The 13,036-nt window shown below is 41.8% G+C and overlaps 2 protein-coding genes across 2 annotated transcripts; both read left to right on the forward strand.

The window, feature by feature from the left end:
• Window positions 1–51: 51 nt before the first annotated feature.
• On the forward strand, window positions 52–2,648 carry LOC311351237 (uncharacterized protein). The gene is made up of 4 exons (XM_084471339.1): window positions 52–471; window positions 734–788; window positions 1,252–1,369; window positions 1,548–2,648. The coding sequence occupies exons 1-4, from the start codon at window positions 175–177 to the stop codon at window positions 1,579–1,581; spliced, it is 504 nt and encodes a 167-aa protein (XP_084327465.1). The 5' UTR covers window positions 52–174; the 3' UTR covers window positions 1,582–2,648.
• Window positions 2,649–8,817: 6,169 nt separating this feature from the next.
• them4 (thioesterase superfamily member 4) lies at window positions 8,818–11,739 on the forward strand. The gene is made up of 6 exons (XM_084471409.1): window positions 8,818–9,173; window positions 9,338–9,521; window positions 9,807–9,969; window positions 10,102–10,212; window positions 10,407–10,531; window positions 10,647–11,739. Exons 1-6 carry the CDS (start codon window positions 9,087–9,089, stop codon window positions 10,688–10,690), a joined length of 714 nt encoding a protein of 237 aa, XP_084327535.1. The 5' UTR covers window positions 8,818–9,086; the 3' UTR covers window positions 10,691–11,739.
• The last annotated feature ends 1,297 nt before the right edge of the window (window positions 11,740–13,036 follow it).

Below are 13,036 nucleotides of genomic sequence, written 5' to 3' on the forward strand. Positions count from 1 at the left end.
TTATGATTGGTCACGCCCAGGTATCTGGTTCAGCAGGTGGAGCCGGTTACAGGTGAAATAACCACCTCTGAATGCGGTGTCTAGGGGGACACTTGTCAGCGCTGAGCGGCATGCACAGTGAGAGGAGCATCAACTACAACGACTTGCTGTTTGCCTTTTCTTGCCTCTGCCAAGATGAAGATCGTGCCTGTGATGGCGTTCCTCAGTGTGAGTGTGATGGTGGTGATGATATACCAGGCCGTGCGGCAGGAGCTGGAGCTGCGGAGTCTTAAAGCGCGCATGTTGGAGAGCTCCACCGAGCTCAAGCAGAAAGAACACGCCATCATTCAGGAGAAAAACAGAATTCAAGATCTGAACAAGCTGCTGGAGCCTCTCTCCAAGAAGAAAGATGAACTTAATAAGAATAAGTTGGACATCAGTAGATCTGTAGCGGAAATTACCAATTCCCTAGTGCTCTGTAACACTGACAAGGTAAGGAAGACACTAACTCTGAGACACACACTCTGGTTAATAAGCTGTCATACTTTGACACCGAAACATGGTGTTATGTTATACCAAAGACTGGAGTGTCTTTATTGAACTGGGAATTCATTCCCAAAAAAAACATTGGGAATTCACTCCTTTTTGGTAAAAGTATTTAACATTGTTTGCTGCATTTACAATTTGGTGTTGTATAGAATAAGATTCATCTTAATGTCATTAATTTCAACTGACAGCCTCTTGTGTGTTCCAGGAAGTAGCTGAGAGAAAGACGGTCGAAGGCAAACAGGCTCTAGCTGAGATCAACGGTAAGGCTGTATGAGGGGAAGTATTGGGAACACTCAGATACATTCTTTTAATTCAAGTTAAACTTGACTAATATTTCAGATACTCTATATTCGATCTACACCATATAACATTAATTCATCAAGTGAAATAGCTCATTGTTGGTCTTAAGCCTCAGAAATGCTACTTGATTGTTTTTTGTTTCTGATTATTAAGTAAATGCTTCAGACAGACACATATTTGTTTTAAAAAGCTGGCTATCATGAATGGTGGAGGGCATTTTAAGATATTTATGAGGTTTTATGGACTAAATGGTTAAAATCCAAAGACGCTTGATAGATTATTGTGTAGTGAACATTGTTGTTGTGTGCAGCCCTCACTCAGAATGCTATACATTTTATTGGCATCTATTCAACTCTGTGCTCATGTGTCAGAATTATGTTTTTATAAATACTGTAACATTTCTGATGTACTCCTTGACCACAGCTGGCCAGGAAGCAGAAAAAACAAAGGCAGAGGAGCAGATCAAAATGTTACAACTGCAAATTCTGGCGAGAGACAAGGCAATCTGTACATTTGTAGATGAGACCAAGGAAGAAGGACGGTAAGATATCCCAAAATTGCACACTCACTTTTTATTTATTTTACACATTTGCAATACACCCACATAAGCTCAAAAGGCCTGCCTATGACTTTAGACTCTTAGTTGAATAGGAATTAATTCTCAAATGTGATTTTGAGTATCACTGATAGATTTTTTTCTTTTTTTCTGGTCATTACAGGAAGCTGTGCAGCATTGCTACAGCCCAAAATTAGTGTGTGTGTGTGTGTGTGTGTGTGTGTGTGTGTGTGTGTGTGTGTGTGTGTGTGTGTGTGTGTGTGTGTGTGTGTGTGTGTGTGTGTGTGTGTGTGTGTGTGTGTGTGTGTGTGTGTGTGTGTGTGTGTGTTAAATGGTCCTCATTTATATAGCGCTTTTACCCAAAGCGCTTTACAGTGTTGACTGACATTCACCCATTAATGCACACATACCGACGGTGGACTCAACCCCCCAGGGCGACAGCCAGCGCGTCAGGCTGGGGATCGAACCAGCAACCTTGCGGTTACCAGCCGTGTGTGTGTGTGTGTGTGTGTGTGTTCTAGAACAGATTCTTCAAAACCAGTTACTCCTCATTCTGTTTCTGATACCCTACGCCTGCTTGATAATTGTTTTTGTGACAAACCTGCTAGATGAGTTAATTGTGACAAACCTGATAAACTCCTTTTGGAAGAACTGGAATTGTATGTCTCAATTCAACTACCATGCTTACGTATTTTACAAACTAACCTGGATAATAAAAAATGTTTTAGCTTTCAACATTCAAATTTGGGCTACATTATATTGTACAGTTGCAGGTCTGGCTTTTTAGATTTTGTCTTCCAGGTTCAGTTATGCGCACCTACAGGGCACCCATATCCACTGGCACTGTGAGGCGCATCCCAATACCGCTCTCTGCTGGACATGTGCACTTACTCATTTAAAGGTCCCATGACACGCCACCAGGTGTGGTGTGGCCTTACAAGCCGTTTTGGAAATCTGCCCCTTATGACATCACAAGTGGGCGTGTCCACCTAGATGTGTGCTGGATAGATCAGTCTACCAGCCTACCCAGTGGACTGCAGCGAGCGTTGCTCATCTATCCGTCAGAAAGTTCTCGTGAACGACACCTCATGACGCTCTGGTGATTCTACTTCCGTTTGGCAACTGGGACCGGATTTTGATAACAGCGTTGCCCAGTTGGTGACGTATGGTTTACTAGTGACACGCATGAACATGGAGGAACATGCAAGTTTTACTCAATATAAAATAATCAACCATCATATTGCATACTTTACTATTGATTGACGTTGTAACCGTCTGTTGGCATCGACTTTGCTGTTTTAAACGTTGTGTACCTTCCATACAGTGGCAATACAATGTTTTTCTCATAAATAAAAGCAAAAGGAGGAAAAGGTGATGGGCTACAAGGAAATAAAGGGGTGTAAACTTGAAACTGATCCTACCAAGTTCTGTGTAGTTCAGACTTTTTTTTATCGGATAAAAAAACTTTTAGATTCCAAACGCAGTGCACTTGAACGGTCGCTGTCGGGAACAAGCGTCATCACTGATGAGGAGTCTCGTTATTACCAGGACCATTTACCATTTTAATTCATGTTTTTTTCAGTTATCCCATAAAGGCATAGGCCTACATTATCTTGATAATTTATGTAATCTTTGTGAATTTAGGATGGGACAGAAGGAAACAGGAGACAGGTGACTATCAATCATTGACAATTGATGACTGCAGCATGGAAATCAATGCGAATGAATTGTAATAAATGGAACTTTATGGTTACAGATAACAACTAAGTTCATGCTACACGCCACCTAGGTGGCTGCGGCCCCCCACTTCTATGTGGGTCCTCCAGACATAAGGTCACATGGTGTTGATGTTCAAAGACCGGTTTATTGTGATGGTTTGTTCAAAAAGATACATGGCCAGAGGGGTATTCCATCAACCAAGTTAAAGGCAAAGTTGGGCTTATTTCACTTAGCCTCTCTACTTTCAGTTAGAGTTCCGTTCCATTAACTTGACTTAAAGGTTGTATCAGCAATTCTAGGCCAAAACTGTTTATAAATGATCACATTCATCTGATCTTTCCTCACGACCCTCTAGCTGCCCGCCCCAAAAGCAGAAAAAAGTGTCTCTGTAGGCAGCCTGTGCTCCGAGATCGTACACAAAAACAAATGGTACTACCAACCACTCCAAACCAAAATAATTAGTATTCCAACCATTCACCGACAAAGGGTGGGTGTTGTGGGGTTTTGCGCTGTGTCCATGATACTTTCTACTGGATGCACGAAACAGGGAAGGTCAGGGCGAGCTGGCTCTGTTTGTTTGGGATCTCGCTTCAAATACCAACAGAAGTGACGTTACCCAACATCGCTGATACAACCTTTAAGGGAAACTTCGCTAAATAACCATGGGAATTTATCCGACCAAACTAACCAGTGCCCTATATTACAAACCTCGCTGAACATACCCAGGCTTTCTTGGGAAAACCTGGCTCAACAGAGACGCAACTTGCAATCTGAAGCCGTTTCTCAATTTGCGTTCTTGTGTGTACTTGTGTACTTGCGTTCTCGGTAAACGTCATCAGTGGTAGCCCAAGCACTGTTCCAATTCCAAGTACGCGAGTACTGTCATAAAACCCGGAAGTGTTCTCAATGCGTTCTCGATGAGGCCGTTCTACCGAGGATGCATCATAGGTGACTCGTGTGGACTTGGGACCGTTAAATATCCCAGGATGCATCATCGAGTCCGCTGCTGTGTACTCGCATTCTCGGAAGTTTGTACTTGAAAGTCTGGACTTGCCAAGTACGTGCTTCCAAGTCCACGAGTACGTAGTCCGCGTACTTGGTATTGAGAAACGGCTAGAGTTAAGCCGTTTCTCAATACCAAGTACGCGGACTACGTTCTCGCGGACTTGGAAGTACGTACTTGGCAAGTCCGGACTTTCAAGTACGGACTTCCGAGAACGCGAGTACGCACCTGCAATTGGAACGGCAGCGGACTCGATGATGCATTCTGGGATATTTAACGGTCCCAAGTCCACACGAGTCACCTCCGATGCATCCTCGGTAGAACGGCCTCATCGAGAACGCATTGAGAACACTTCCGGGTTTTACGACAGTACTCGCGTACTTGGAATTGGAACAGTGCTTGGGCTACCACTGATGACGTATATCGAGAACGCAAGTACACGAGAACACACGAGAACGCGAATTGAGAAACGGCTTTAAATTGTACTACAACGCCCACGCCTCGTGCACACTACTTCCGTCAACGGATGGATCTCTTTGACTTTGCATGGGGCGGCCTGGAAATGCACTGTGGGTCTGTCCGTCAAGTCAGCTCCGTGGCCTGCGACAAAAGTTGAGAAATGTTCAACTTTTCAGGCAGCGATGGATCCGTCGGCCAATCAGATCACGTTTATGCAAATACACTAGTGTGCCACCACGTGGTCTCTGTCTGTCTTTTCGTCAAAAAGCCGGCCGGCAGCGTGGGATTTAAGAATGGTCATTGTTATTGGTAGCTACATTAGCCTCTTTAGCAAACCAGCTCGAAAATGAACAACACAACTTTGCATTGTATTGCACGCACAGCAAGACCATACAATGCATACATTGGTGACCGGAATAAAGTAGCAATGTAATCAAGTGTGTAAGAGCATTTAAAATTGACATTAAAATGACAACGTGTTACAAATACAGAGAATGGCACAACCATTTTTGTTGAGAGCATCATCACATCACTCGGTCTTCTCTCAGAATTCCGAGGGGGCTGTCCAAAGGGGGTGTGCCTCCGAGAAATGCCGCAAGAAAGCTGGGAGATTTCCCCACTTCCGAGGTATCCAAGGCAGTGTTCCAGATTATTATTATTTTTTAAAATTCTTTATTATAATCAACATTTACAAAATTCAAAAAAGGCACATCACATTCATATTCTTGTCATATTAAAGAAAAAACCGAGCGAGGTCAACACACTTAACATAAAAGAAAATAGCAGACAAAACAAAACAAAATAAAAACAAAAGCATTAACACAAGTGATCAATCAGGAATCAGGGCACACAAATATTCATTAAAATGCTGGGCTCCTTTCATTTTACACTGTTTAATTGTTTTTTTTATATAATACTAATTCGTTGTAAAATGCATTGAAAACGGGGGAAGTTTTAAGAAAACTACATTTATGAATAAAATATTTTGCCAATAGAATCAAATTATTATTTCCAAATTCAGTTTTTTTGTTTTCCATTTGAAGACCAAATTTTATTTTTTCATACGTCAGAATAGGGATATCTTTCTCATTATAGAAAGTTTGGGTTGCATTACAAAGAAAAAATAGATGTTCTACAGTTTCAATATCGGAATTACAGAAAGTACATACATTCAAATCAAGATTAAATCTTTGATTTAAGAAGTCATTACATGGATAAAACTCATACAACATTTTAAAGTGGACTTTCACTTTGGGAGGAACTGGAAAAGAGGTAATTGGTTCTTATCTTTCTTATATCCTTTTTTGTAAATTCCTGGAACATATATTTTCTCTTAAGCGGTGAAGGGAAGCAGATTAAATTAAGGGAAGTTCTTATAAATTTGTTGTTACATTTTTTTTCTGGAAAATTTTCTCCCTCTATAAATAATGAAGGCTCTTGTGGAATGATCACAGAGTAGGTTAGCATGCCTTTGGTTAAAAGGATCATAGCTTGTGGTATTGCTTTTCAGTACAAACCAAATTATATTTCACAATGAAAGAATTATTGTGAAATATAATTAAGAATAATAAGAATGTTAAGATATTACCACTATTATCCAACAAATGACAAATTGACCAAATACCTTTCTCCATCCATTCCTTGTAAAAGAAAGATTTTCTCCTAATTAGAATACATCTGTTATTCCATATTGGGACAGTGTGTGGAGTAAAATTATGCTTGTATATGAGTTTCCAGTAAAGGAGAACCTGACGATGAAAAGCTGACAATTTGACTGGTAATTTGGAAATATCATAATCGCATCTTAATAAGAAATCAATGTTACCAAAATTACTGAAGATCTTGGATGGGAAATCAAACCAAAAACTATGACCTTTTCTAATTTTTAATTTTCTAATTTTGTAACCATTTTAATTTGATGGTACCATTCATAGGATCAAAGTCAATGACATTTAGACCACCATCTTCAGCGGATTTAACTATATTGCTTTTTCTTATATAATGATACTTATTTTTCCATATAAAATTTAAGTTATCTTGATTAATTCTCTTGATTAGTTTGTCGGGTATATCCAAAGAATATGCTGGGTAAATTAGTCTAGATAAACTTTACATTTTAGTGAGTAGAATGCATCCAAAAATGGATAAGTCTCTCTGAAGCCAGCTGTTGAGAATTGTTTTATTGTTTTTAATATTACTTTCTATATTCGATGTCTCTCTTACTTTTTTATCTTTTGTGACTATAATACCTAAATATTTGCCTTCACTTTTAAATGGGATATTATATACAGTACTTAAAGGATGATCATGGATACTTAACATTTTACATTTCTTCATATTTAATTTCAAGCCAGATGCTTTGGAAAATAAGGATATTTCTTTTAATACTGCTGGAATTTGTGGTGGTCATCTGCCAGTTGACTTATAACCAATGAATTTCCCATTACATTTAATGGTTTGACATTTTGACAATTTTTTACATTTTACATTTACATTTTTACATTTTTTACATGAATTGCCATTGTTGTTGAATTGCCAACTCAACAACAAGGATAAACAATAAAGGCGAGGTTGGACAACCTTGACGAATACCTCTTTTTATGTCACGCCCTGTTGTTCCAAATGGTAGGGAAACTGAACTATTAATGTCTTTATATAGTAGACTGACTATATTAATGAACTTTTCTCCAAAACCAAAGTACTCCAGTGTTTTTATAATAAAAGAATGTTCGACTGAATCAAAAGCTTTGTAAAAGTCAAAAAAAAAGAATTACACCATCATCTTCAATTAAATGCCTGTAGTCCAACAAATCTAATACCAATCTTATATTGTTATGTATGGATCTATCCCTGAGAAAACCAGATTGGGTGTCAGATATAATATGTGTCAAACCATCCTTTAATCTCTCAGCAATCACATTTGAGTGTTCCAGATGCCTCGGACACCAGCCTTCCGAGTTGCAAGTGGGGAAATCTCCCAGCTTTCTTGCGGCATTTCTCGGAGGCACGCCCCCTTTTGGTCAGTCCCCTTGGAATTCTGAGAGAAGACCGAGCGATGTGATGACGCTCTCAACAAAAATGGCTGCGCCCGTAAATATTTATTTTCTTTATATTTGTACCACGTTGGTCATTTTAATGTTGATTTTAAATGCTCTTATACACTTGATTACATTGCTACTTTATTCCGGTCACCAATTGACCTGTCGCTAAGCTCCGCCCTTAGAACGCAGATGAGCCAATGACATTCCAGCCGCAACTATACTCGGACATCGGCTCGGACAACTCCATTGAAAACAACAGGGAGGAGGCATAATATAACAATTTAATTGTGGATTTATGCGGTTTGTGTAAAAAAAAAAAACATGGTCAAACGATGTGCTTGCGGGGAACATGTAACACAAACAGTTGGTATCCCGAGAGGCTGCAGAATGGGGTATATTTCATCTCTTTTCCCAAGCCACAACGGGACAAGAAAAAGGGTGTAATGTGGATCAGACTGTGGCAGGTCAGGGGCCTCATTAGAGAAAATCCTAACTCAAAGATAAGAAAAATCTTAACTTCCTATTACAGAAGCAGTACCTATCCTGCCATCTTATCTTTGGCCTCCTATCTTATCTTAACTTAGGAAATCCTAACTGTTTTTTAGATGGGCAATCGTCAGGTTATGTCTGTTTCTGCACTCAGAATGTGCACGAGATTGATAGACCACGTTACTTTTAACGTTAACAGAGACTGTTGATAAAGGATCTTTGTAAGTTATGTGCAAGATTGCAGATGGCATTGGTGACCTCCATGAGGTTGAAACACATGGCTGTGAAACCACTATGAAGAGGTGGACCACTTATGCTTATTTTCATGCAGGCTGTCAGACTGTTGCCCTGCAGCCTGATATATAGGCTAAAGAGGCTATTGTAAATAACAATAACAACGACTAGCCAATGACATGACACAATCACATAATGAGCGGGAACGCTATGTGCTACGAGACATTACGTCAGGAAATTACGTCACAAGTGCAACTCGGAAGGCTGGTGTCCGAGGCATCTGGAACACGCCGTTATTACCAGGACCATGAACGCGCCTTAAACTCGTGCATGTTGCAGAGTATGTGCAACAGTGCCCCCTGGGGTCACTCTTTACGGTGGTTTGCAGAACACGGTGTCACACCGGAAAAGGTCCGACGGTGGAGGCGGACCGTATGACGTCGTCTCATACACAGGAAGCTGGAGCTCCATGCGAGAAAAAGCCGGGAGGCGACGACAGATCTCAATGTCACTACACATTACACAATAATACTACTTCAGGCGTAGCGTCATAACGTTCATCATTCCTCATCATTCCTCATCCTCTGATCACTCGGTCGGATCAATGTTCTAGATGTGACAGCGAGGAGGCGACAACATAGGATCACACGGTGATCACGATCCACCTTGTCGCTAACGAAAGGCACTAGCGAATCAAAACAACATCGGTGTCTGTAATATCCAATATAACATCAGGGTGATAAGGTACAGTGTGGGCATGGCCAGTATCCTCTGTCGGATCTCCAAAACCTTGGTGAACCATCGCTTGCCTCCATTCACGAAAGGCCTCATACGGCCCATGGTGGTACGTCGACGTCACATCACATTTACATCAATGCAGAAAACACTTTCTCAGTCGATTGTGTGTTTCTTGATTAATGTATGGTTTCAAGTGGAGATTTTAAACAGCCAAGTAGGCTGTCAATAAACCGTTTTGATGGCTGTGATGTGTTTGTTTATCCAACACAGACCTTGTCCTGGCCGTTTCAGTCACAGCCGAGAGACTTCAGTCTTCCAAACGCCTCATGGAGCAAAGAGATGCTGCAGCAGTATGAGCTCTACAACAGCCAGTGTGTGGGCGAGGATGGAAAGGAAGGCTCTGGACCGTGGAGGAGACTGCCCAGCTACAACCGCATACTCAAGTTTGCTACAGGTGCCATGGAATGACCTTTGGTTGGAAAGTTGTGTGTGTGTGTGTGTGTGTGTGTGTGTGTGTGTGTGTGTGTGTGTGTGTGTGCGTGTGCGTGCGTGCGTGCGTGCGTGTGTGTGTGTGTTTTCGTAATTGTACGTGTGCATGTACATTCTGCGCTCCCATAATTGGAAGAAGTGTCCAAAACACATTCAGTGTCCATAACACATTCATGTACTAGAGAGAGACCTCTCTTGTTTTCTGTTAGTATTTTCTCAGGGATTGATCGTAATTTATTTTTCCCACCAGGGGGTGTGCTGCTCAGTAAGATCATCCAGTCGGAGGCACGCCTCTTTACGCGGAACATCAAAGTCCCGGGGGCGGGATTTGAATACGTCATGTTCCTTAAGAAATCTCAGGAGAAATGTGTGTGTATATTCCAGGCTGGACATCTGCTAGAAGGCCCACCAGGGTGAGTAAATTGTGGCGTTTTTTCCCCCAGTTTGAGTAAATGTCCCTGTTCCTATATTATATATTACATTATTCTTCAAAATATCATGTTATAACAAATTGTATGTGGAGTTTAATATGAGTGTTTTTTCAGGCACGTCCACGGGGGGGCGACGGCGGCCATGATTGACTCCGTTAACGGGACACACGCCACTTACGTGTGCGGACCTGTGATGACTGCAAACCTCAACATCAACTACCGCAAGTAATAATACACGCGTTATATTAAACCACTGAGAAGAACTAACTATGTATCTTTGGAATATATGCTTTGGTTTCCTTGAATTAATGACCATTGCACTTACAATATACTATTACTGCTATGCCTATACAACTGTATAGGCACTATATTACACTATTGTGTAAAAATGTGTCATTCTAATTGTCCTTGTCCAAAAGCCCAATCCCACTGGGCAGCACAGTGGTGCTGGAGTCTACGCTGGATCAGAGGGAAGGCCGAAAAGGCTTTTTCTCCTGCATAGTGACTTCAATAGATGGCTCCAAAGTCCATGTAGAATCAAAAGGTAGCACTAAACACATCCAGTCTGCTTCCATCACATTATGATCTGTTTGATCCTCTAACAGCGATGTGTGGTCGAACCAGTCTTCTCACTGTGCCTTTCTTCCCGCCTGTTGCAGCACTGTTTCTATCCATCTCCATGAGCCGCATATTAGGAGGCTAACACTGTCACACCAGCCCACCAACCCTGCCAAACACGTCTCCAAGCGACCCGAGAGTTCAGAGGTGTAGGGGTCCTTCTTCACTGGCAGTGCTGGAGAGGGCAGGGGCGTGGCCAGGACGTTATTCCTTGGGGGGCCAGCTCGGGCCAGTCTTTCATTTGGGGTGGCACGGGATTGTTGACACGGTGGGGGGTGGTGGGTGTGGACGGGATTGTTGACGGGGGGGGGGGGCAACTGGGGTGGCACCTGGGGTGGCCAATCAGGTTCCAGTGGGGCCAGTGCCACCCCCGGCCCCCCCTCTGGCTCCGTCACTGGGAGAGGGACCCTGGAGTCCAGAGGCCTGATGGGGTTCAGCCCTGGTCCCCGGCCATCACCATGTCTGGGGTCGGGCTGACGGGAGCAGAGGAGTGATGATGTGTGAGTTCTTACCAGACTTCCAGAAGGATTGACCAGCAAGACTTTTCTTTATTTATGCAGTGTATTTTATTTATTATTTTTGGAGCATATTCATTTTTGGGCTGTTGAATACTGTGTTCATTATTACAGTGTTGCTGTTTGTAGGCTGGTGGAGATGTTTTTACTGCTAAAGCCTTTGTAAGGTGGTGGTGGAGATGTTTTTACTGCTAAAGCCTGATCACCCATCCACACATCCTTTATTTATGACATTAATATTATTTAAGTATTAATATTTATTAATATTAAATATTAAAAATTAATTAATATTTAAGTAAGTAGGCTAATTGTTGGAAAATGTGCCAACTCCTCCACTGAAAGTGTTGTGGTTGTTCAGTTTGTAGGAAGAACACGTACATTCCTGGGTGCGCAAGAAATGTCCATCAAGCAGAAAGCATGGTGCAAGTCGGGGGGCGGGGACCAATTGTTTGGTTTGACCCCATTTACAAATATATTGTTCCACTGTCATCATTACTGAAAAAACACACTGTGCTATTATTTGTGTCACCTCATCAGATTTTGCCTAGGTTATTTCCTCTCTTCACTGTTGTGTGTGGTGATTTCTGTGTGTTTTAGTTTTATTTCCTCCCATCGTAAAATAAACTATTTGGGGTCGAGGTGTGAAGGTTTCCAAGTTTCTATTATATATATAGAAACGGAATTGTTTTTAATATGCACAAACAATAATTTTATTATTCGGTAATACCATTATTATCTCTGTCCAATATTATATAATTATTTGAATAGCACACACACACACACACACACACACACACACACACAGCCTTATTGGCTCCTTGTTTGGATTGATGGTGTTGTTTGCCAATTGGGTTCATTCATTGTGTGCGTGTGATGATAGAATGTGTAGGCCTACTATTGTGTGTCCTGATTACACCTATACGCCTAAAGGTTATGATAACGGTTAGTTAAAGTATTGCAGTACAATATAATTTTAGTCATACTATTAAAAAGTCCACAAAAACGAAATATTAAAACCACCTGAGCATTCGTTGTGTTTATACAGTTCATATTTAAAGCATATTGTCAAATCACAGGCCTAAAGCAATGCGGTATAGCCCTACCACAAGCATTGTAATGAGATGTTTAATCGACATATTTAATCTTCAACCTATATCTGAATATTGCTTAGAAAACGAAGTAGGACTACAAATTTGGCAAACCTATGCAAATTATAGTTCTCAATCGGCCAACTTAAATAGTGCAATTGTAATGCACTATGGTAAGATGATTTATCATGTGGCTCTAGCGGCGCACTGGTCGTCATTAGAAAGTTCATTCTCCTACTTTATATTATGATATTATATTATACTTATTATATAGGCCTACTATATTGAACCGGGATGCGGAAGCTGGTTCCAGCAGCATTGGTTTCTATTTCTCAACCGAACAGTACAAAGCAAACCTTATCCGATATAATGACGTAACTCCCGGTGATATAACCGCACTCCCGAGCCCGGGACCTGAAGGACTCCGAGACCAGGACAGACCTGAAGGACTCAGAGATCCGAATGACTCAGAGACCAGGACCAGAAGGACTCAGAGACCTGAGAAGGACTCAGAGTCAGAGACCTGAGAAGGACTCAGAGACCTGAAGGACTCACACACCAGGACCTGAAAGACTCAGACACCAGGACCTGAAAGACTCAGAGACCATGACCTCAAGGACTGACCACGGGGGGAGACAGGAGCAGCCGTCCTGAGCGCACCACGTGGTCTCACCCGGCGGCTCCAACTGTACTCCCGATGGACTTGAGCCTCGGCTCGGGGAACTTTGATATGAAACATTTCTACGAGAGGAGGATTATTGTTGCGTAAAATGACCTGATGGAGCACATGATGCGGGATAACGCTTGGAGTCCACGCCGATCACCATG

Source organism: Micromesistius poutassou, assembly GCF_964030765.1.
Source record: "Micromesistius poutassou genome assembly, chromosome: 8".
Classification (NCBI taxonomy): domain Eukaryota; kingdom Metazoa; phylum Chordata; class Actinopteri; order Gadiformes; family Gadidae; genus Micromesistius; species Micromesistius poutassou.